This window comes from Lithobates pipiens, unplaced genomic scaffold (genome assembly GCF_037356315.1).
Source record: "Lithobates pipiens isolate NorthernLeopardFrog02 unplaced genomic scaffold, aLitPip1_a1.2 Scaffold_22, whole genome shotgun sequence".
NCBI lineage: Eukaryota > Metazoa > Chordata > Amphibia > Anura > Ranidae > Lithobates > Lithobates pipiens.
This window is the reverse complement of record NW_027507784.1, coordinates 91,283,708-91,309,775: the sequence shown is the minus strand read 5'-3', so window position 1 is coordinate 91,309,775 and position 26,068 is coordinate 91,283,708. Positions and strand designations below refer to the sequence as shown.

The 26,068-nt window shown below is 43.5% G+C and overlaps 1 protein-coding gene across 1 annotated transcript in view; it reads right to left on the bottom strand.

Annotated features, from left to right (window-relative positions):
* Positions 1 to 2,189: 2,189 nt before the first annotated feature.
* Positions 2,190 to 26,068, bottom strand: part of LOC143923932 (sterol 26-hydroxylase, mitochondrial-like) — a 73,126-nt gene continuing 49,247 nt past the window's right edge. Inside the window, exons 4-9 of the mRNA XM_077447879.1 lie at positions 15,903 to 16,100; positions 12,032 to 12,195; positions 9,888 to 10,054; positions 9,439 to 9,520; positions 6,606 to 6,806; positions 2,190 to 4,053 (exon numbers count right to left, since the gene is read on the bottom strand). Of these exons, the coding sequence (XP_077304005.1) occupies positions 3,937 to 4,053; positions 6,606 to 6,806; positions 9,439 to 9,520; positions 9,888 to 10,054; positions 12,032 to 12,195; positions 15,903 to 16,100 (929 nt within the window). The 3' untranslated portion in view covers positions 2,190 to 3,936. The remainder of the gene's footprint in view (positions 4,054 to 6,605; positions 6,807 to 9,438; positions 9,521 to 9,887; positions 10,055 to 12,031; positions 12,196 to 15,902; positions 16,101 to 26,068) is intronic.

Here is a 26,068-nt window from a genome sequence, read left to right as displayed (position 1 = left end):
AACCCCTTAGGTTCCACAATGCTTTATGCTTTATTTTGTTGAGAAATCACTTTGAACCCCCCCCCCCCCCCCCCCCTCTCCCCTCTACCATTTCTGACCATGGCCATCTTGAGTAAGGGCAATCTATTCATTTAGCTTTAACTAAAGGGTTGGTGGAAGCCCTCATAATGGGCACAGTAGGTGTACAGACCCAGGAACTCGGCACAGGGACCTCACCAATAGAGTCCCAGAGACATAGAAGAGACTGTCGGGTTTAACTCTTCAGTATCAGCCAAAGACTGAAATATCAGTTGTGGGTCACCTGCATTAAACTGGTTAGAAAAAAAGACTTTATTTTGTTGGCAGAACAGGAAGATATTGATACAGTGTTAAGGGAAAGGTGGAACTTCTCCACATTCTCAAGTCACATTCTATGTCACGAATAAAAATGGGAAAATACTGCGCTTAAATTAAAAAAATGAAAAAATACCCTAAATTTTAGGAGCTGCAGTTACTATGATGTCATACACATCAAAAAGTCAATATATAAACAAGATGTAAATGCGCTATCTAACTACTCCCACCCAGCTGTATTACGTGACTAATATTACAGCAACGTATTAAATATCACTAAAGGGATCAATGCTTTACCATATAATCCCTAAGTTTATGAAAATATTATATGAGCAAATATATACTAATCTAATGAATAAATAAATTTCATGTGCAACTCATAAATACTTAAAAAAAATATAAAAATTAATAAATATCCAAATTATAAATAAAAATAGAAAATAAAAATATAATAATCAATTGTGTTACTCCCTAAATGAAAAGAAAAATAGACCAAAATGTCAGTGTTGAATAAATATATACCGATCAAATAAATAAAATTGTGACAGTGACAAAAATATTAAATTGATAAATATCCAAATAATTAATCAAATAATAAATAGTGTTAAAATCTGACAGTGATTTTATGGATAATAAAGAAACATTAAAGTGGTTGTAAACCCTTACAAACCACTTTGATCTACAGGTAAGCCTAGATTAAGGCTTACATGTAGGTCCAAGAAATATCTCCTAAACCTACACGGTTTAGGAGATATTTGCCGAAAGACAGGCACCGCTGTCTACGGCGCATGCGCCGCAGACAGCGGCGCACAGGCGCACTGAGCGTGCCGTTGTCAGCGGCGATATGCCGCGAGTGGCAGCTCCCGTGCGCATCCGCGGGAGTGACGTCATCGTGGCTTCGTCGAATGACAGCGCCGGAGCAGCGTCACTGTCACAATTTTATTTATTTGATCGGTATATATTTATTCAACACTGTGACATTTTGGTCTATTTTTCTTTTAATTTAGGGAGTAACACAATTGATTGTTATGTTTTTATTTTTATTTATATTTTGGATATTTATTATTTTTATAGTTTTTTTAAGTATTTGAGTTGCACGTGAAATTTATTTATCCATTTGATTAGTATATATTTGCTCATATAATATTTTCATAAACTTAGGGATTATATGGTAAAGCATTGATCCTTTTAGTGATATTTAATACGTTGCTGTAATATTAGTCACGTAATATAGCTGGGTGGGAGTAGTTAGCGCAGTTACATCTTGTTTATATATTCACATTCTATGTCAGATCTTTGCAATGAGACCATTTGACTGCAGCAGGCTGGCAGGGGATGGGTTTTTCTATTCGGGCTGGAGCTGCTTTAGAAAAAAAAAAAGCAAAAACCTGTAATGCTGGCCGTACACGATACAAAAAAATCAGCCGAACCCAAAAGGACATTCGGCCGTGAGAGCAAACGATAGTGCCATCATGTAATGACCGATAAATCGTTCAGTGGACATACGTTAATTAATTTTTTGTTTTGTTTGTCCTTTTACATATACCTATGCAAACAGTTCGGACGGGAAACGCATCAACCTTTCAATTTATTGTTCGTTCCGGCAGAAAATTTCCAAACTTGGCCTTTGTTTTTTCGGCTGAAAAACGTCCCAACGATTATCGATTTTGTGCCCATTTGGCCCGAAAAACAAACTTTCCAAATAACCGATTTTTCGTTTAGCGTATGGCCAGCATAAGACACCTTTTTTGTTTTGATGCATCAGGGAAAGTACTTGGCTTTTCATAATTTAAACTTCAGTTTAAAAAAACAATCTCAGCCAAATAAATACAAAGCACCAGACAGTGAGTAACCCATTCAATAATCAGTGTACTTTTATAAAACGCGTTTCTTGTATCCATTCAAGTAAATCAAGTCGGGTATATTTGTAACCATTGCACCTATTCTCTTTTCTTGCTGTCCTTAGAAAAAAAAAAAGCAGAACTTTTTGATCTACAGCTCTCAGTATTCCCCCCCCCCCCCCCACGAGTCCTATATCATTTAACACTGAAAAACCGAGACATAAGGGAGTGTGAAGGCAAGTGCAGAAGAATTCAGTTTATTGTCCAGTTAAGCTAAACTTCAGGATGAGCAAATATTTTCTAATCCATTCATCATGTCACCCATGTGTATTCTTCCTTGAATCTTGATGAGATTTGTGCATTTCTTCCAGATCTGTGCAGTAATCCAGTGTGAGACTTCCTGTAATAAAGACCACTCACTGCTGATCTCTCTCTTTGTGCAGGGGGATTGGTCTTGTGTCCATTCCACTCCTACAGTTTCCTGTAGTGGGTGGTGCCTGCTGGGCCCCTCCCACAGCTCTGCTCTCTTTCCTTGTGCTGGGTGACCGGTCTTGTCTCCACCCCCTCCTGTATTTTTCTGCATACAAATTAAAGGAATGGTGGGCACTCAGGATGACATCCAAAAAATAGTATTCCTTTATTGCAAAGACATGTACAACGCTGTAAAAACAGTCTACGCATTTTGGAGATTAGTCCTTGGCCATGATTAAGAACTAATGTCTGGAACGCGTAGGCTGTTTTTACAGCGTTGTACATGTCTTCACCAATAAAATAATACTATTTTTCATTCATTTTTATCATTGGTATTAGTGGGAGGTATAGTGCCCCATCATTGGTGTCAGTGGGATGAATAGTGCCCTATCATTGGTGTCAGTGGGAAGAATAGTGCCCCATCATTGGTGTCAGTGGGAGGAATAGTGCCCCATTATTGGTGTCAGTGGGAGGAATAGTGCTCCATCATTGGTGTCAGTCATAGGAATAGTGCCCCATCATTGGTGTCAGTGGGAGAAATAGTGCCCCATCATTGGTGTCAGTGGGAGGAATAGTGCCCCATCATTGGTGTCAATGGGAGAAATAGTGCTCCATCATTGGTGTCAGTGGGAGAAATAGTGCCCCATCATTGGTGTCAGTGGGATGAATAGTGCCCCATCATTGCTATCTGTGGGATGAATAGTGCCCCATCATTGCTATCCATGGGAGGAATAGTGCCCCATGATTGGTATCCATGGGAGAAATAGTGCCTCATCATTGGTGTCAGTGGGAGGACTAGTGCTCTTTCATTGGTATCAATGGGAGGAAAAGTGCCCCATCATTGGTATCCGTGGGAGAAATAGTGCTCTTTCATTGGTATCAGTGGGAGGAATAGTGCCCCATCATTGGTATCAGTGGGAGGAATAGTGCCCCATCATTGGTGTCAGTGGGAGGAATGGCTCCCCATCATTGGTATCCATGGGAAGAGTAGTGTTCCATATTTGGTGCCAGTGAGAGGACTAGTGCCCCAGTGTTGGTGGCAGAAACTATACCCCACTGTTGCTGACAGGGCCCCCGGGCCACAGTTTGGAGACCACTGACAGACAAGCTTCTCAGATTTATTTCCAGGTTAAAATCTTACTTCCTATTTCACAAGTTTCCCTGAGGCTCGGTTCACATATGATCTGCAAACGGCTCACAGCAGGGGGTCCGGTGCGTCCGGGTTCAGGTCAGATTTCGAATTGGATTGCGGGGATCCCGGCCTCAAAAGGTTTCTTTGGCTCAGAATCTATTATTGGCGATCGATGAACTGCAGATTGATTGGAATGTCTGACACGAGAACCACGCGATTCTTTGCCTTCGCTTCTTTCATTTCTGGATCTGGCAGCAGCTGGAATTGCCTGATGATCTGAAGATGCATAGAAAGGCATAAAATTTTTTTACTGAGATGTAAAGTGGAACTCTGGCAAAAACATTTGCGTGGGATAGAGCTGGGTAGGGAAATCTCCCCAACAGAGTTACAGACACCAATAAACACACGACAGGGGGGATGACCCTTCCCAACCCAATCCATAACTAAGGAAAAACAATTTAGACTGGAATTGGTCTTTGGCCCCACCCCCGTTCACACCGGTGCAACTTGTCATGCGATTTATATGATAGGTCCAAATCGCATGACAATTCGCATCCTATTGTCAGCAATGGAACTGTTCAAATTGGTGCGAAGCCGCTGACATTTGCGGTGCCGCACCAATTTGAAAAAGTCCTTCCTGCACTATTTTTTGGTGATTTCAGCTACGACTTGCATAGACATCTGTGAATGAAGTTGCACAGATGTCAGCCAAGTCACACCTGAAGTCCTACTGACGCGTATTCAAATGTGAAGTCGCACCTGAAGTCCTACTGACGCGTATTCAAATGTGGAGTCGCACTGACGCGGTTTCAAATGTGAAGTCGCACCTGAAGTCCTACTGACGCGTATTCAAATGTGAAGTCGCACTGACGCGGTTTCAAATGTGAAGTCGCACCTGAAGTCCTACTGACGCGTATTCAAATGTGAAGTCGCACTGACGCGGTTTCAAAAATGAAGTCGCACCTGAAGTCACACTGACGGGGTTTCAAATGTGAAGTCGCACGATTTCAAAGCCACATTCAATGTGAACGCGTAAGCTTGGCTACTTTTGAGCCGAGTATAGAATGGTTAAACCTTCTATCTGAATTCCATTGCTGTATTCTCATTATGGAGACTTTCCTTCACTTCCTTTACAGAGGCCACTATAGGAGGTGAGCAAAATCTTTCCAAAGCAGAAATTCTAAACCTTGTTACCCCAGAGGAGCCCTTGCAATCATTTTCAGATATTAGGGAACATCTGCTTAAAACCGTAATAAACCCAAAACCCAAAATACCATAGATTGCAGCTTACCAATCATTAAATGTGGTGGCTGCATTCGTTTTCTTTTTTTTTGGGGGGGGGGGGGGGGGGGCTTTTTCCCTTCTTTTGTGCACCTGGTGATCTGTCTAGTACTACACCTGGATTAGAGCGCCCCACTCTGGGTGAAGGAGAACAGGGAGTAGATATGTGGAATTTGTTTAGTTACAAATTAGTTTTTTAACAAACTTAGACAAATTTGTTCATTTGGAAATATTCTAAAATTCGGAAATCCAAAAATAAGAATGAAAATTGAAAAGAACGAAAATCTGAAAATCCAAAAACCCGAAAATTGGAACTAATAACTAGCTAATAATAACTTAACTATTACTAACTATTAAATTATAGGCATTGGAATTTCCTTTCAAATTTGGCTGTTAGTGAACGCAACGAATACAAATTTATCCAAAGTTACGAATTATCCGTAGTAACGAATGGCACATCTAAACAAATGGAACGTAACAAATTAATAATAATAAATAACAATAATAGTAAAAACATATTATGATTATTTATTATTATTTAGTTTTGTTCCGTTTGTTTAGACTGGCATTCTTTATTTCAGATAATTCGAAACTTCGGATAAATTTGTACTTGTTACGTTCACTAACCGCCAAATTTGAAAGGAAATTCCAATGCCTATAATTTAATAGTTAGTTAGTTAATATTATTTAGTTATTATTTAGAATTTTTGAAATTTTCGGATTTCCAAATTTTAGAATTTCCAAATTTTCTGAATTTCAGAATTTTATAATTTTTTAATTTTATGAATTTACGAATCTCGAATTTACGAATGATCGACAGTTCAAATTTTCTAAGTGAAAAATTTACGAATTCCGAATGTTTGAATTTACGAGTTTTCAAAATTTTTTGAATTTACAAATTCTGAGTTTTCGAAGTACTAATTTTTCGAATTTACGAATTCTGAATTTTTGAATTTACTAATTTATGAATTCTGAATTTACAAATTTTTCGAATTTACGAATTCTGGATTTTCAGATTTACTAATTTTTCTAATTTACAAATTCTGGATTGGGTGCAGAGCCAGTGGAGAGGACTGTGGTGGCACAGCAGTTGCAGCCAGGAGGGCTGGCAGGGCCCTGAAGAGGTGGTGCTGGGATCAGTAGCCACAGTTAGCATTAGGTCTACCAATTTTGTTACACCATAGGGGCCCACAGTCCCTACCTGCAAAGGGCATTTGCTTTAGGCCTGGCTGAGCCAGTGTCAGGACTCAATCACAGTGCTAGCTGGTCCTGATAGAGATAATCTGAAACCAAGTGAATGTGCTGGAGAGGAAGTTGTGTATATACCTGAGGTGTATATAGTTCTTAGTTACTTTATTGCTTTTATAAATCAAGTAGGCATCCCATATCTACCCTATCCCCAAAAAACAAATTACAAGGACTGCTTCTTGACTACTGAGTGTCTGAAGATGAGTGTGCCTGGCCGTGTATGGTGAGAGGCCGACAACAACTACCAGCAGCCCCTATGGGGGTAACGCTACATTCGATAACACACACACATTGCTCACCTGTGACAGAGCTAAGTGCATCTCCAGCTCAGCTACCCGACGCCCCAGGCACCCCCTGACCCCGTACCCAAAGGGGATAGAGGCAAAAGGGTGATGATTCTTCCCAGAGCTGCGCAGCCACCTCTGGGGCAGGAACTTGTTGGGTTCAGAGAAGCTGTTCTCATCGTGGGACAGAACATAGTGAGAAAGTACGAACAGTGTCTGAAAATAAAAGTGTACGTTTTAGAGCGAGTTATATTTTGCTTTTGCTATTATGGTACTGTACACTATATTACCAAAAGTATTGGGACACCGGCCTTTACATGAACTTTAATGGCATCCCAGTCTTAGTCTGTAGGGTCCAATATTGAGTTGGCCCACCCTTTGCAGCTATAACAGCTTCAACTCTTCCGGGAAGGCCGTCCACAAGGTTTAGGAGTGTGTCTATGGGAATGTTTGACCATTCTTCCAGAAGCGCATTTGTGAGGTCAGGCACTGATGTTGGATTAGAAGACCTGGCTTGCAGCCTCTAATTCATCCCAAAGGTGTTCTGCCAGGTTGAGGTCAGGATTCTGTTCAGGCCAGTCAAGTTCCTGGCTCGCAGTCTCTGCTCTAATTCATCCCAAAGGTGTTCTATCGGGTTGAGGTCAGGACTCTGACCTCAACTTATAATACAATCTATAATACTTATAGAAATATAGTGTATATTATGCTAAGCCAATGATCAACCAAGCTGCTGATGCTCTGATTTTCATTTACCCTCTTCATTAGCTCAGATTATTATTAGTTAAAAGTATCGAGCCCTGATGAAGAGAGGTGCCCTCTGTACTCATGAAATGTGTTTGACTGTCCTAGGAAATGCATAATTCATACATAGATACTTTGATTTCTGAAACTTATGGCACTCTAATCTCTTTTACTTGAAGCAATTCTGTACCGCATATAAGCAACTTTAATACCGTAATGTTGTATTTTGACCTTTTTGTTGTTCGATCAATAAAAACCTTTGTGAAACAAAAAAAATGCCTTTAGTTTTGAAGCAGATAAGCTTAGTGGTTAGATAAGTTTAAGGTTCCATGCACACTGAAGCTCATAAACGGCCATTTTGGGGAGTTTGGGCGTTTTTTTTAACAGCCCTTAAACCCCCCTCTATGTTATCCTATGTGCCCATGCACAGGTGGACGTTTTTGGATGTTTATCAGCAGTGGAGTCTATGGGCTGTTTTCTGAATGCCATAAAATCACGTTCAGGAGTCTTTTTGTGACCACAAAAAACGCCAAATGCTCAAACGCTGATAAACGTCGACAAATGCTCAAAAACGTGGCTCACCAGCGTTTAACATTTTTGATCCATTGAAAAAAGAAAATAATAAAAAAAATAAAAAAAATGTTAAAAACCGCTAATAAACGCTATTCCAAAAATGTTAAAAAACGTTGAAAGGCTCACTGCAAAGCTACTGCCGTTTTTATAACATTATTTTAACATCCAGTGTGCATGGAGCCTTGTATGGAACTTCCCTTTTCTAGTGCCGTCGTACATGTTGTACTGTACGTCACCGCGTTCTTGGCGGTCGAAAGTTCAGAGAACTTTTGTGTGACCGTGTGTATGCAAGCCAAGCTTGAGCGGAATTCCGTCGGAAAACATCCAAGATTTTTCCAACGGAAATTCCGATCGTGTGTACAAGGGCATAAGTATTTAAAGGCTAAATGCACATTTCCAAAAAAGGTCCCATGTATTCAAGTGTCCAACATATGGCATGTCCTGGTGTCTATATCTAGGCAGGACAGGGTCTCACACTGGGAGATTTTTATGACAGGCTTGGGAGAGGCCATGCATGACCTAAAAGGTATTCCATTTTAAAGGAGACTTTAAAAAAAAAAAAAAGAGCTGTACACTGATTTTTACTGGGGATGTCTGAATGATTTTTTATTGGAAAGGTGAGATAAGCCTTTACACCAAGGAAAAGCCTGGCAACTAGCATTTTCAGAACGGGGTCATCAATGGCAGGTTAGTGTGTTTCCTGCACTGGAGCGCACCTTAACGCACTAGAACACAGTGTTAAGTTTAACCACTTCAGCCCGGGAAGATTTGGCTGCTCAATGACCAGAGCATTTTTTGCGATTCGGCACTGCATCGCTTTAACTGACAATTGCGCAGTTGTGCGGCATTCTACCCAAACAAAATTGACGTCCTTTTTTTTCCCACAAATGGAGCTTTCTGTTGGTGGTATTTCATCATCTCTGCGTTTTTTATTTTTTGCGCTATAAACAAAAAAAAGCGAAATTTTTGTGCCGTTTGCTTCAGTGAGTGTGCTGTTACCGGCGACCAGGCTGGGCAAAAGGGTAGGCAGAGGAGATGAGCCAGCAGTGAAGAGCAAGATCTGAAACCTCTGCTGCTGAGGAAGTTCACAGCTAATGGAAAGGGGTGGAGGGTGCACTTTGACCTTTTTGCCCTGGGTGCTAAAAAACCTTGTCCTGGGCGCTGGAGCGAAAGCAAGCAAGCAAGCATGCCTCGTGTGGCATTTTTCACCCAACTGGCAGCCATTGAACTTTAGAGTGCTAAGTTTCCGAAAATCCAGAAAATCACATGAGGGCTTCATTGCACTTAGGTTGGTCATAGACAGCACCAAAAGACCAAGAAATGTTTCTGATTTTGAGCATTTATTACGATTAGTGCGTGATCTTGGTTTTGTCAGTGGGCAGAGAGTCCGCTATTGACTATAGACGGCAAAATAAGTTGCAAATCCTACCTTTTTGCATTTTCCGCACCCCGAGGTACCTTCTTCCTACCCCTCAACCCTTCATATTGATGAAATGGATGCAATTGCACAATCTTTATATTGGAAATTACTTACATCTTTAGGGAATAGGTATCCTTCTAGGACTATCTCCTTATCTGTTATAATGCGTCCATTTTGTGGAACCACCGGATACATCCTAAATTTAAAAATATATTAATGCAATCATTTCAGTGACTTATGGTAGGGAGGTACTAAAGGAACTAAATAGCAATCCACTTAGCCAATTGGAGCACAGTACATCCTCCTCAGAAAAGAAGGACTTCACATTTTTCATTCCATTACATATTCCAAAAATAAAGGGATTGTTCCTCAGTTCCAGGTAGTGGGTGAAACCATGCAAATCAATCCTTTATACCCAATGGCTAACTGTACATCCTGAACCATGGGCATATAGTATAATAACAACTGGAGTAAAGACCCACAAAAAACTGACCGAGTTTCCTACTCTATACAAAGTAAAAGTTTGGATATATTTTATTTGAAAGTATAAAAGAGACTCTTACCTCAGGGTTTCCTTGATGACGGCTTTCAGCAATGGCATTCTAGCAAGATCCTCATTGGAGGGAATTTTATCTCCAGGGATAACACTCACCACCTCCTCATAGAGAGTCTTCTGGATCTCTGGGTGCTTTGCCAGCAGGTACAGGGCCCATGTCAGGGTATTTGATGTCTGGGGGGGAAAGGCAGAGAAAAAAAAATTCTGTTGTTGCTGTTGTTCTGCAAATGCTACTTGCCTGGTTGTCTTGCCAATCCTCTGGTTCAGCAGTCGCCAAACTTTTGGACCTCATGGACCACTAAACTCACAATTTTGAATCCCGCAGACCACAAACGTGAATTTTACATGCCTTATACACACAATGCTCCCGCTCTGTGCCCTTCTCTGCCTAACCCCCCCCCCCCCCCAACCTTCTGCACCACACTGCTGCCTTACACAGGCTAATCACTGGATCTTGCCTCTTTATCCAGCCATGTGCTTGAGCTCCATGCTCCTTCCCCACACGATAAAAAAATTATATCCAGGACATCTAGTAATATACTGGCTCAGTTAGTTTAGGGAATCCTCCCGTTACAAAAAAGCCCAGTAGACCAGAAATAAGCAGCTGGTTTCCCCCATATGCGGTGCTGTCACTGGAGCGGAGACCATCGAGGAACATTATTCCACAAGATATCCTTTAGGGACTACTTATTTCTGGTCTACTGAGCTTTTTTGTAATGGGAGTATTCCCTAAACTGACTGAGCCAGTATATTACTAGATGTCCTGGATATCGTTTTTTTATCGTGCTTAACATCCCTAACTACTCTTTGGTAACTGGCATAAGTTTGCCTTATAGACTCACTTTAGAAGATCCCTAAAGAGTTATTCTCTTGAGTTTCTCTGAATCTATTTCAGCATTGAGGATACCACTCTCTGCTTATCCTTGTTTTTCTTACTTGTGATTAATAAAGTAATTCGCCATAAGCTCCTGAAGAAGCATTTTCTTTATGCGCAACATGTAGAGCTGAGCTGAGGTTTTTAATGACACACTACCTCGTCAAATTTCTCAATACTTTAGAGTGGTCAGTCTGGTCCTCAGAATTTTTCAATTGTAATGTGTATAATAGGTGGTGGGTTATTCATGCTCATAGGCATATTTTGTGAATGATCCATGATATTTTATGTAATTGTCTTGATTTTATTTTTTGCAATAAATATATTTTTTATATACCATTGTGTTATGCCTAAAAAGTCCATCATCCAAAAATTTTAATTTTTTCACTAATCCAACTTTTGTGACATGGCAAATTATACTAAAGTGTCGTATCCACAGTACCACTCTGTGGAGATACGAATTTCTAATAACATTGGGTTGTATACATCCTCCACAATGTTAATTTGTGGCAGAACCCCTAGGGACCACCAACATTTTCTTGGAGACAATCAGTGGTCCATGGACCACTGGTTGGTGACCACTGCTCTGGTTTGTATATCAGACCAGGAACAAGTATACAGATAAGTAAAGTCCGCATGAAGTAAGACCACTGCTCTGGTTCGTATATCAGACCAGGAACAAGTATACAGATAAGTAAAGTCTGCATGATGTAAGAACAAAAATTTGTTTGAGGTTGGTACCTCAAAAGATTTGGCCAGAAATCAGCATGAGATCAATGTAAAGAGCATTTTCTAAAAGGAGATCAGCAAGGACAGCCTACTTATTTCTAGGAGGATAGGTTTATGTTAAAGAATGGGGGAACTGTTAAAAAAAGATTCACATAAAAACCCTTCCACCCCCCCCCCAAAAAATTTAAAATAAAACCCAAACCATCCTCATTAAAATACAATCACACCTCTGATCAAAGCCAACAAAGCCATGCCAAACGGTAGGCAGAAGTGGTCCTTCGGTGCTCTGACAAGAGGGAAAGTGCAAGAAAGACATGACCTACAACCTATGCCATTACAGGTTCATTTAGGGGTCCTCCTGTATCAGATGACTCTCTCACCATCATGCATAAGTAGCCAATGGGTAGGACTTGGCCAATGCTCTCATGTGGTGTAGTGGGGAGAGTTCTTCACTCTGTGTGAGCTCTATCCAAATAACTCTTTCAAAAAGTTGTTACATTTTCTGTATAGTGGAGATGATGATATCAGGAAGCCTTTACAGAACACACCGTGTCCACCCCGGCTTGAAGGATCTCTGGCATGATTCCATACACCTCCTTCAGGCCCAGCTTCCCGCTGGTCAGCAGATGAGTGAGATAGGCTCCTCCCAAATCGTCTCCTCTTTGGAGGCGTCCTTCAATGTCTTCTACTTTCTTGTCAATCAGTTTCGTCCCTACAAAGAGCAAGTGCATAATAGTGCAGTACTTTATTAGAAAATGTGGGCCGGTATTAAAGTGTATAGCCAAAACTTTTTTCTAGTTTATGATGGCATCAGGAAGGATTAGGACCCTGATCAGGTCTTACTGCTATTGGGGGCTCGGTTGCAGAATGCAACTTTGTTAACAAAAGCCAATCCACACTCTGCCCAAGCTCATACCCTAATGGATTTTATTTCGTAGATAAAAGAAAGCTATAAGTACTGTAGTTTTTAATCAATTAATTTTTGCTTCATGTTTTATATAATTACAAGTTTATACAAGGATCTTTTTTGTTCCATTATATATATATATATATATATATATATATATATATATATATATATATATATATATATATATATATATATATATATATATATATAGTTTGTAGTGCATTCTGGGCTTTTTAATAAGCAAATCCAGCACTACCTGCTTAATTTTGTAATTACCCCAGTCCAACTGAAATCCTAAACCTGCAGAGAGACAATGATGGCAGTCACAGTAGGCAATGGATTCATTCAGCCATGTACAGGTGCATTTAAAAAAATTGGATATCATCAAAAAGTTAATTTATTCCAGTAATTCAATTCAAAAAGTGAAACTCATATATTTTATATAGATTCATTACACACAGAGTGATATATTTCAAGCATTTCTTTGTTTTAATTTTGATGATTATGGCTTACAGCTCGTGAAAATTCAGTATCTCAGAAAAAAAAAAATATTGTGAAAAGGTTCAATATTGTAGACTCATGGTGTCACACTCTAATCAGCTAATTAACTCAAAAAAACTGTAAAGGTTTCCTGCGCCTTTAAATCAGAGGACTCAAACTGGTGGACCTCCAATTGTTGTGGAACTACAAGCCCCATCATGCCTCTGCCTGAGGGAGTTATGCTTGTAACTGTCAGCCTTGCAATGCCTCATGGGACTTTTAGTTTGGCAACAGATAGAGGGCTGCCAATTTGAGACCCCTGCTTTAAATGTTTTCTCAGTCTGGTTCAGTAGGTTACACAATCATGGGGAAGACTGCTGACTTGACAGTTGTCCAGAAGGCAGTCATTGACACCATCCTCAAGGAGGGTAAGTCACAAAAGGTCATTGTTAAAGAAGCTGGCTGTTCACAGAGTGCTGTATCCAAGCATATTAATGGAAAGTTGAATTGAAGGAAGAAGTGTAGTAGAAAAAGGTGCACAGGCAACAGGGATAACCTCAGCCTTCAGAGGATTGTGAAGCAAAGGCCATTCAAGAATTTTTGGAAGATTCACAAGGAGTGGACTATGGTTGGTGTCAGTACTTCAAGAACCACAAGAACGTATCCAGCACATGGGCTACAACTGCCGCATTTCTTGTGTCAAGTTACTTTTGAACCAGAGACAATGTCAGAAGCGTCTTAACTGGGCTAAGGAGAAAAGGGACTGGACTGTTGCTCAGTGGTCCAAAGTCCTCTTTTAGGCTGAAAGTAAATTTTGCATTTAATTTGGAAATCAAGGTCCCAGAGTATGGAGGAAGAGCAGAGAGGCACAGAATCCAAATTTTGTGAGGTCCAGTGTGAAGTTTCCACAGTCAGTGATGATTTAAGGAGCCATGCCATCTACCGGTGTTGGTCCGCTGTGTTTTATTAAGTCCAAAGTCAGTGCAGCCCTCTACCAGGAAGTTCTAGAGCACTTCATGCTTCCCTCTGCTGACCAGCTTTATGGAGATGCTGATTTCATTTTCCAGCAGGACTTGGCACCTGCCCACACGGCCAAAAGTACCAATACCTGGTTTAATGATCATGGTATCACTGTGCTTGATTGGCCAGCAAACTCGACTGACCTAAACCCCATAGAGAATCTGTGGAGTATTGTCAAGAGGAAGATGAGAGACACCAGACCCAACAATGGAGATGAGCTGAAGGACGCTAACAAAGCAACGTGGGCTTCCATAACACCTCAGCAGTGCCACAGGCCAATCACCTCCGTGCCACGCCGCATTGATGCAGTAATTCATGCAAAAGGAGCCTCGACCAAGTACTGAGTGCTTACTATACTGTACATGGACATACTATCATTAAGCCAACATTTCTGTATTAAAAATACTTTTTTATTGGTCTTATGTAATAATCTAATTTTCTGAGATACTGAATTTGGGGTTTTTACAAGCTGTAAGCCATAATCATCAAAAGTAAACAAAAGAAATGCTTGAAATATATCACTCTGTGTGTAATGAATCCATATAATATATATGAGTTTCACTTTTTACTGATTTCTATTCCAATTGGTGCGACACCGATTTTGCGGCGCCGCACCGATTTGCAAAAGTAGTTCCGGTGTTTCGTCACATATGGCGACCCATCACAGTTGGCTACCTGCTGGACTGCTCATGCGCGACGCCGTTGTATGCGTTCCACGCCTGAGTCCAAGTTCAAGCCCCACCATCCAAGTGGACAAAGAGTTTGATTATATTTATGCTGAGCGAAGAGAGGCCGTGCCTCAAGCATGGCGAGTGGCCCTTTGTTTGAACGCATATGGCGGCGTCAAGTATGCACACTCCAGTGGGTAGCAAAATGTGATGGGTAGCCGAATGTGACGTGACACCTGCACTACTTTTGCTGATTTAAGGGGAAACTTCAATAGACATCTGTGTATGAAAAAAGATAGAGAAGGTAGACTTGGCGCTATACCTTTAAATTAAATTTTTTTTTTTTTAAATGTATTAGTGACTTAATTTGAAAAAAAAAAGGTTTTAAAGGTGAATTTTTGTGACTTAAATTCTCGTGTTGCTATCAATATGTAATTAGTGTACACATGTATCTACAAAATTAATTATATAAATGTGCATAATTTAAAATTAATTGATAATCCAGTGCAAACAAATAATTGTATAAACATGCAAATCTATAATAAACACAAAGAATAAATATAAAAGTGACAGTTGTTAAAAGTCCTGCACACACAAAGAAGGGGGAAAAAAAAAGAAAGAAAAGTGACTTGTGCAAAGTTCCTTATTTATCCACAATAGGACAGACTTTTTCCGGTGCGTTTTCAGTGCTCAATAAAGCGATTGCCCTCACCAGAAATCCTACCCCTGTTGGGGTGGATAAGCTTCCACAGTATAAGCCCTGTGCTGCTCTCTGGCCTTATCTGGGTCTATCCTGGAAAGTGCTTGTCCATCCAGTAGTGTTATTTCCTTGTTTATATGCATAGTGGAGAGAAGGACAAATCCATGGTGTAGTATGTAAACACAATGTTTTTTATTGAATACGAAAAACTACTCACATTTAAGTTCAATTTGAAATCGCAGTGTTACAAAGTTGCCGCCGGCCGCTACGATCTATCGTGGAGAGTGCACGTCGTATGGCCACGCCCTACGTGTTTCGTCATTCGGACGTCATCTGGAGCGGCTGTACAATTAACTATTTTCTAAAAACAACCATAGCGCAATCTCATCACCGTTAATCTGTGTATGAAGCCACACAGATGTCTATCAAGTAGCACCTGAAATCACGCTGACCTTGCTACTTCGAAATCGTGCTACTTCAACTGAAGTAGCACGATTTCAAAGTAGCATCAATGTGAACCAGGGCTAACAGATGGTATCTTGTGTGATTGGACAGGTGGGTCAAAACTAAAGCTAGGTATGGAAATGGCTTCCTTGTGCACTGTACATACCTTATTGCCTGTGTGTCAAGGCATCACTTACCATAAGCAAAGATGGCGTCCCAGGCCTCGACAAAACGTCCCCAGTAAGGAAGCCAATTTCTGGTCCAGTGAGGTAGCCGCTCAATCACCACCTCGTTCTCCAACATGATTCCAACCGAGCTGATGAGTTTCTGGATTTCATCTGCAACCTCACGTCTCAGACAGCCCAGCCGGGTCTCAAATATTACCCCACAGATGCCTGCGACAAAACACCATTTAAAAAAATTATATGTAGCGCACCCCCTGGGGAGCTGCAAGTAACTGGGATCCCCCACCATGCACAGCCAAGCATACCGAATCTTCACAGGCACTCAGGCACAGATCTAAATACACACCACTTTTTCCTCCAGCACTTGCTTGCAGAACTCAACTGGAACACTGTACAGAAGATCAAAGCAAAAGCCTGTTATAGGCAGGAACCCGAGGCCCTTTGGTTGTGTAGCAAAAGTTCAGTGCCCAGTTCCCATTCCTCCTGTGGCTACTGATCCCAGTACCACCTCTTCAGGCCTGCCAACCCGCCTGGCAGCTGCTGATCCTTTCACTATCCCTCCATGCTAACTTTTCCCCACAGTCCTCCAGACTGACCCTCTCTCCACAGTCCTCCAGATGGACAGCCCACCCGGTTGACTCTCAGGAGATCGCTCAGACATGCTGACCTGCTCCTGCTGTCCTCTCCTTGCTCCCATGCCTCCAGGAAGAGGTTCCTCCATGTGTTTTGAGGGATCTTTCCAGCACCCGAGCCCCAGGTCCAAAATCCTGCCCCCCCCCCCCCCCCCAGACTAGGGGGTGCCCTCAACGACAGCCTCCTCAGCTCTCCCTCTTCCACCTGACTGCCCCTACTGGCATGACTCATCCCCATTTATGAGGGGAGTCTGGCCCCTGCCAGCCCATTTGCCTAGGATTGACTGAGGCCCTCATAAAAATTACAAGTAGCTCCTCCTAACCTCCACCCACTATGTCTATAACATTCACCGATGTCCCAGAGAACAGAGGTAGGCACCAGAGAAGTTGTTTGCCGAGTCATCCAGCCCATGAGTCGCTAAACCCTGACCCAGATTCACAACCAAGGCCTGGCTCTCAGCCAAGCCAACTTGCCTACTCTAACAATCCCCCCAGAAAACAGCCTGTCCCCAAGGCTGTAAAAATATAAAAAGGACTCCTGCGCCCAGAAAAAAAAAAAACAGGGCATCCCATAAAAAATAAAAATAAAGGAGGGGAAAAGGGAACAAATTTGTAATGGGCTATGTACATATAAATATCATTATCAAAAATATACACTTTTATACAGTAGTTGCAAAGATTTCAAGATTGCATATACTCCACAGGAGAAGTAACAACTCATTAATCTGCAAGGGGAAAGCAGGTCATTAGAAATGGGAAAAAAGAGGAGATTCCATTGGGGTCTTTTTACACTGATTTAGGAACCTATTTTTCCCCCTTTTTTTCTCCCTGTCCTGGACTAGTTGGCATTTTCTTTTTTGTGTGTTTTCTGGGGTTATATCATAAATATCTACTGTTGGGATCAATATCCAGCATGTGTTGTTTCTGGATATCTTATTTGAACTATAAGTACACCCATGGAATAACCCCCCCCCCCCCCTTTTTTTTTTTTACTCATTTCTAATGACCTGGCTTCTCCTTGCTGATATTTGAGTTTTTACTTCCCCTGAGGAAGCGAGTGTTGTCTCGAGAAACGCATCAAAAGATATTGTTACTTTTAATGATAAAGGACTCAATTTTTATGGACTATATGCTATGTTGAAATCTTTGCAACTACTTCTATTTTTTATGTTCAATATATATATATATTTTTTAACAGTATGAGTTTATTAAAAACAAAAGAGGGTACAATTCAACAATGGCGATTGACAAGGTGGAACTAATAGTTACAAGGATTAACAATCAGTGCAGTGCATGGGAAGAATACATCCAAAATGGTAAATTAGAAGGCAAAGTCAATAACAATGAATCAGAGGATAACAGGAGCGTAAATAACAGCCTCATACAGTATCTCACATAAGTGAGTAGACCCCTCACACTATTGTAAATATTTTATTATATCTTTTCATGTGACAACACTGAAGAAATTACATTTTGTAGTGAGTGTACAGCTTGTATAACAGTGTAAATTTGCTGCCCCCTCAAAATAACTCAACACACAGCCATTAATGTCTAAACCGCTGGCAACAAAAGTGAGTACACCCCTAAGTGAAAATGTTCAAATTGAGCTCAATTAGCCATTTTCCCTCCCCCTGGTATCATGTGACTTGTTAGTGTGACAAGGTCTCAGGTGTGAATGGGGAGCAGGTGTGCTAAATTTTGGGTTATCGCTCTCACTCTGTCATACTGGTCACTGAAAGTTAAACATGGCACCTCATAGCAAAGAACTCTCTGAGGATCTGGAAAAAAGAATTGTTGCTCTACATAAAGATGGCCTAGGTTATAAGAAGATTGCCAAGAACCTGAAACAGAGCTGCAGCATGGTGGCCAAGACCATACAGCGATTTAACAGGACAGGTTCCACTCAGAACAGGCCTCGCCATGGTCGGCCAAAGAAGTTGAGCGCACGAGCTCAGCGTCATATCCCGAGGTTGTCTTTGGGAAATAGACAAATAAGTGCTGCTAGCATGGTGCAGAGGTTGAAGGAGTGAAGGAGTGGGGGGGGGGGGGGGGGGTCAGCCTGTCAGTGCTGCACACAGCATCAAATTGGTCTGCATGGCTGTCGTCCCAGAAGTCAAGCATGGTGGTGGGAGTGTCATGGTCTGAGGCTGGATGAGAGCTGCCGCCACTGGGGAGCTACAGTTCATTGAGGGAACCATGAATGCCAACATGTACTGTGACATACTGAAGCAGAGCATGATCCCCTCCCTTCAGTGAATGTGCTGCATGACAGTATTCCAACACGATAATAACCCCAAACACACCTCCAAGAAGACAACTGCCTTACTAAAGAAGCTGAGGGTAAAAGTGATGGACTGGACAAGCATGTCTCCAGACCTAAACCCTATTGAGCATTTGTGGGGCATCCTCAAACGGAAGGTGGAGGAGCGCAAGGTCTCTAACATCCACCAGCTCCGTGATTTCATCATGGAGGAGGGGATGAGGACTCCAGTGGTAACCTGTGAAGCTCTGGTGATCTCCATGCCCAAGAGGGTTAAGGCAGTGCTGGAAAATAATGGCGGCCACACAAAATATTGACACTTTGGGCCCAATCTTCACTTAGGGGTGTACTCACTTTTGTTGCCAGCAGTTTAGACATTAATGACTGTTTACACTGTTATACAAGCTGTACACTCACTCCTTTACATTGTAGCAAAGTGTCATTTCTTCACTGTTGTCACATGAAAAGATATAATAAAATATTTACAAAAATGTGAGGGGTGTACTTACTTTTGTGAGATCCTGTATATATATATATATATATATATATATATATATACACTATATTACCAAAAGTATTGGGACATCTGCCTTTACATGCACATGAACTTTATTGGCATTCCAGTCTTAGGGTTCAATATTGAGTTGGCCCACCCTTTGCAGCTATAACAGCTTCAACTCTTCTGGGAAGGCCGTCCACAAGGTTTAGGAGTGTGTCTATGGGAATGTTTGACCATTCTTCCAGAAGTGCATTTGTGAGGTCAGGCACTGATGTTGGATGAGAAGGTCTGGCTTGCAGCCTCTAATTCATCCCAAAGGTGTTCTGCCAGGTTGAGGAAAGGATTCTGTTCAGGCCAGTCAAGTTCCTCCACCCCAAACTCGCTCATCCATGTCTTTGGGGATTTTCCTTTGTGCACTGGTCCAAATCATTTGATGGAGGGGAAATTATGATGTGGGGTTGTTTTTCAGGGGTTGGCCTTGGCCCTTTAGTTCAAGTGAAGGGAACTCTTAATATGTCAGCATAGCAAGACATTTTGGACAATTTCATGCTCCCAACTATGTGGAAACAGTTTAGGGATGACCCCTTCCTGTTCCAACATGACTGTGCACTAATGCACAAAGCAAAGTCCATAAAAACATGGATGAGCAAGTTTGGGGTGGAGGAACTTCACTGGCCTGCACAGAGTCCTGACCTCAACCTGATAGGACACCTTTGGGATGAATTTGAGCGCAGGCTGCAAGTCAGGCCTTTTCATTCATATCAGTGCATTGTGTAGTGAACCCTATGGACTAAGACTGCTATGCCATTAAAGTTAATTTGTGTGTAAAGCCAGGCATCCCAATACTTTTGGTAATATAGTGTGTGCATATATATATATATATATATATATATATATATATATATATATATATATATATATATATATATATATATATATATATATATATATGTAGCGCCCTTGGGTTTAGTCAGGGAGCTCCTCTCCAAATTCCTTGTCAGGAGTAGCTACTTTAGTTAATTACTAGGGAACCATCGACTTCTCCCTAAATTTGGCCTGGTTGTACTTTCCTCTTCTACCACCAAGTGGAGGTATTAGATATGAGAAGGACAACTCAAGGTCAGGTTATGGGTATATGGGGTATCTTAGCCAATGGGCATGGATTTTGTTGAATCCATGGCCAGCTGGGAGAGCCTATATATTCGGGTGAGGTCAGGTGATACAGGTTCTTTTGTGCCACCCAGACCGCTGTTTGGGGGGACGTGTGTCATCTGGGCTGCTGGGCCGGAGATTATGCCTATCCCGGGCACATCTGGCTGCCAGGCTGTTTGAGGGCCTATCCAGAAGCAAGAGAGCAGCGCAGGATTGGGACTGCGGCTTGCAGTCCAACCAAAAGTGACGGTTCTGCTGGCCGGAGAACCTGTCGTGGACGGAGGTAGAAGGGAAGCTGTCGCCACTAAGGGACCAATTACCTTTACAAGGAACCACAGTGAATAACTGAAGCAAGTACCGGAGCAGTATTATCACCGAACGGGCACGGTGGAGAATCGGGAAACTTCAGGAGGTGATCAAGTCAGGGATCCAACCAGCGGAGGTGACTCTTGCAGAGTAGCCTTGTGTGCCAAACCAGGGACCGAGCCAGTCAGCAGGATTGAAGCTTGAAGGTATCCGAAGTGCCAAGTTAAAGCGGGGTTCCACCCTAAAGTGGAACTTCCGCTGATCGGAACCCTCCCCCCCTCCGGTGTCACAATTGGCACCTTACAGGGGTGGGGGGGGGTGGAGATACCTGTCAAAGACAGGTATTTACACCCACTTCCGGGCATAGACTCCCACGGGAGTCTATGTCATTTCCTGCCCTGCCGCGCTGTCTACTGGGACACACACGGGTCCCAGTGACAGCGCAGAGAATTCCTATTGTGCTGCGCGACTCGCGCATGCGCAGTAGGGAACCGGGAAGTGAAGCCGATTCGCTTCACTTCCTGATTCCCTCATCTAAAATGGCGACTGCAGCAGCCGAGAGCCGAGCGATCGATCGACCTCGGCTGCCGGCATCGCTGGAACCCGGGACAGGTGAGTGTCCATTTATTAAAAGTCAGCAGCTGTAGTATTTATAGCTGCTGGCTTTTAATATTATTTTTTTTAGGTGGAATCCCTCTTTAAGGACCCAGCAGGGAAGCGTGGGTGACTTTCGAGGGAGATACAACCTCAAAAGACTTGAGGAGCTCACGGAGCTGAAGAACTACAAGGAGAAGTTGTAGTACAGCTGAGAGAACTGTTACTTTGAGTTAGAAACTGTTTCTTTTGCCATAGGAGACAGCAATCCTGCATGTAAAGAAGTGGCGCCTTGCTGGGGCCTTTCCTTATACGGCTGTCCTCCTGTCAGGGGAGGGCTGGCAGCCTTAGGCCTGGGGGGCAAGTCCAGTCAAGTGGCCCATTGAACCACTGAATCAGCTCACCACCCATCTACACCACATTCCCTGTACAGAGAGAGAGGGAGACTGCTCCACATTGCCCCAAAGAGAGAGAGACTGCTTGACACTGTCTGCACAGAGAGAGACTGCTTCACACTGCCTGCACAGAGAGAGACCCCGCTTCACACTGCCTCTACAGAGAGAGACCCCGCTTCACACTGCCTGCACAGACCCCGCTTCACACTGCCTCCACAGACCTCGCTTCACACTGCCTGCACAGAGAGAGCAGTCACTTTCTGTGCAGGCACTGTGAAGCAGTCAGTCTCTGTACAGGCAGTGTGAAGTGGAGCAGTCTCTCAGAGAATGGAGCAGTCTCTCAGAAAGAGACTGCATGATTGCCCCCAGAAAGACTGAGAAAAAGAGCTTGCCCCTTCCCCACACCCAGTACACAGACCAATGAGGCTGCAGGAAGATGAAGACTAAAGACTGTACTGTCACTGCCACCACACTAAGCACTACCTGTGGAGTCCGGAGCTTCTCTGGTGAGTGAGCACCACACTACTGGGCAAGCCAAGCAAGCAGAGTAGCTGAGAGTCACAGTGAGCGCAGCAGGCTAAACACGCAACTCCTGCTGTCTCCCCAGGAAAGAACACCAGATTCACCAGGGTGCAGGTTCCTCCTGTCTCAATTGCGGATAGTAAGAAATGCACATGCAGGCGCATGCCGGAGCACGGGCCAGATTAAAGCGGGAGTCCGCCGGGACTCCGCGTTTTTTTTTTTTTTTTAAAAGCCAGCAGCTACAAATACTGCAGCTGCTGACTTTTAAAATAGTGACACTTACCTGTCCAGCGCGCCCGCGATGTCGGCACCCGAAGCCGATCTCTAGATCGTCTGTAAGGTGCTGCCGCCGCCATCTTGGGTATGGGAATCAGGAAATGGAGCCTTTCGGCTTCATTTCCCGGTTCCCTACTGCGCATGCGCGAATCGCGCTGCGCAATAAGGACGGTCTGCACCCCCCTCCCCCCTGAAAGGTGCCAATTGTGGTGCCGGGGGGGGGGGGGTTCCGATGAGCGGAGGTCCACTTTAGGGTGGACCTCCGCTTTAAGGGCATTGTGGGCCTGGTGCTGCAGTGGAGCAGGTTTAGGAGTGGCAGGGATATGAGGTAAGTAATGTCATATCCCAGCTCTTGCCCAGACTTGGTCACAGCCCCACAGGGCTGTAATGTTAGGGAAGCCCAGAACTTGAATTACCAAGCTTCCGTAAGAGCCGTGTGTCGGTGTGTGCTCTGAGGTGAAAGTTTCCAAGCCATCAGAATACAGTGATCACTGCTGGCAGCTATAGCAGCAAACATACATAAAGACACGCTGGTTGTACCAATTCTGTACAACCAGTCTGCACAGAGCTAGATTGAAATGTCTGCTGAACCGGCAGAATTTCAATCTGTCTATTGTGTCCACCAGTCTCTGGGTTTAATAATATCCTCAAATCTTCTGAAAGGGGGGCTCCACTTAGGTGTAGAAATTCACTTTGAACTCCACCTTATTTCCAGAACTCTCTTTAAGGTCCTTTAACACTGAAGGCGCTGTACAGGCGTTTTAGTGCTAAAAAATAGCACCTGTAAAGCGCTTCTTATGCCACCCCAGGTTTCCCACTGGGGCGGTGCGCTTGAAGGACATTCTGAAAAGTCCAACAAGCAGCATTATTGGGGCGGTTTTGGAGAGGTGCCCAGCCTATTGAAATGAATGCAACACGGCCCTTTTTAACACTTTCTTTGGCCACTAGTGGGGGTTAAAAGTGCCCCGCTAGCGCCACTAAAACAATGATAAAGCGCCACTAAAACAAGCAGCGCTGCACCACTACCGCCCACATCGCCCCAGTGTGAAAGTACCCTTTGGTATTAGATGTAGAGGTGGAGTTCAAAGTGAACTGTGTCATTACCTGCAGGGATTGGCATTTAGGGGGGTTAAAGCAGGCAGGGATGAAATGTGATATCAACTATTCACTGCCTGTCAAATGCCTCTGAAAAGTGACCTGAGCATGGATCACTTTTCAGAGGAGTGGCAGTGGCTGCTGCAAGTGAATACAAGCATTTAGGCTCACACTGGTGTGCTGCGGTTTGGCTGCAGTGCGGATGTACTGGCGGATGTCACACCCCCTCAGACTTCTTTTAGGTTACTCATTGTTGCTGCATGTTCTGAAAGTGCACCAAACATGCAGCATGCAGGACATTTTGTGCACTTTCAGAACATGCAGTAAAAATGTGCATCCTCTATGTCCCAGGGGCAACATGCAGGATGACTGCCAGTACACCAGCACTGCAGCCAAACTGCAGCATGCCAGTGAGAGCCTACATCATACCACCTAGCCCTAGGAGGGCAAGGTACTGGCACAGGCTGCTAGAAAAAAAACTCTTTGGCTGCAGAGAGGAGGAGAGAGGAGGAGCTCACTTACTTGGATGGTCCCAGCCTCCCAGGAGCCTCACTGGATTCCATCCAACTGCTCAGATTGAGCAGAGAGCAGGTCCAGCCTCTGCCAGCCAATGGTGTGGAGTAGGGAGGGGCTGGGCGGGGCTGTGCTGTGTAACACAGACTGTCAGCCCTGACATGAAGACATCGCTGGCTCACAGTACTGGACTCGGCCAGCTCAAGAACGGTGCATGTTGCGGTTTTGAGCTGACGACACAGCAGCCTTTGCCACCGCATATCAGAGCAGCCCAGGGGGCAATTGCATCCCTGACCCCTGGCCCAGCCCTCCCCTGCCTCCTGTTGAAGTCTCAGAGTCTGCTATTTGAAATTGCAACCACTTAAGGGTTTCCTGGCCCTAAAGCCCCATACACACTATCAGATTTTCTGCTGATTTTTTCCTTCAGATTTACCAAACCCATGTAGTGTAAGGGCCTGCCCGATTGCATACAAATTGAAACTTCCAAGGTTTGAACACATATTATATGATTTTGGTAAATCTGAAGGAAAAAATCAGCAGAAAATCTGATAGTGTGTATGGGGATTAACCCTCTTTCCCTTGCAAAATATAAAAAGGACTGTAAAAGAAATAAAACCTCTTTTACATCCAAGAGGTGTCTGGCGCCCAATGACTTTCACCACCTTTGCACCCACTATGCCTCACAACCCACTACAGCTATCTTTGGCCATGGCCAAGGTTTACATAGAGATTCTGCTACATATATATATATATATATATATATATATATACTGTATGTCTGTGGGGATATGTGGGTTTTCTTCCAGGCAGCTTCAGGGTGCTTGTGTCATATAGACGAAACTGGATTTGAAAGCGTTTGTTAACACCCCCCCCCCCCCCCCAAAAAAAAGCATGTTATACAGCAGAGTGCTTGTGCTGTGTCATTTGGCCCTCTTTATACCCTAAAATACCTGGCTGATCCTGCCTGGCTATACTCTCCCCTCTACAAACAGACCACAATAATCATGGCTGCTGGGCCCTGACATTGTGGTCTGCTTGCGTGATTCTGTCAGCCGCAGCCCTGCTCTCTGCAGCTCTTCCTGCGTCTGCGTCCTCTGTCCTCCTCCCCCCTCCCCTCTTTGCTAGTACCAGACCCCCCCCCCCCCCCCCCCGCTCCTGCTGATCTGAAATCTGCTACTAAATGCTCCCATCTGCTCTGTATCATTATAAGAAGTTTCCCTGTGCCTGTGTTCTGTAAAAAAAATCTGCCCCATTGTACCTGTATGAGCTCCACTCCTGCCGCTCAGCCGACATGCTGCTCTCTCTCCCTCCTCCCCGGCTGACATCAGCGGGAGCGTTCGGCCCCCGCCAACTGCAACTGACAGCCAGAGAGAGAAGGAGGAGAGGAATCAGCTGTGCGCCTGGAGCTAATATAAGTACAATCGTGCAGTTTTTTTTTTACAGAACACAGGGAAACTTCTTATAATGGTACAGAGCGCATGGCAGCATTTAGTAAAAGTGGGTTAACAACCAGGGCTGGACTGGGACAGAAATTTGGCCCTGGACTTCATTCAGACCGGCCCACTTACATTTTGAGTGTCCCATCACCAGCCACTTACAACAGAGTGTCGCATTACCAGCCCCCTTACATCAGTGTCCCATCAGCACCCCCTTACATCAGAGTGTCCCATGAGCAGCCCCTTACATCAGAGTGTCCCATCAGCAGCCCCCTTACATCAGAGTGTGCCATCACTAGCCCCCTTGCATCAGAGTGGCCCACTGAGCCATCGGCCCACCGGGAAACTCCCTGTAGTCCCAATGGCCAGTACATGCCTGTTAACAACCACTTTAAGTCAGAGATTGGAAAAAAACAAAACACTTTGGGTCTTTGGAGCCCGGAGGCTTCGTAGAGACTTGGGAGAGAGGTCTCCAATCCTAGGTCCAGTTTTGAGGAC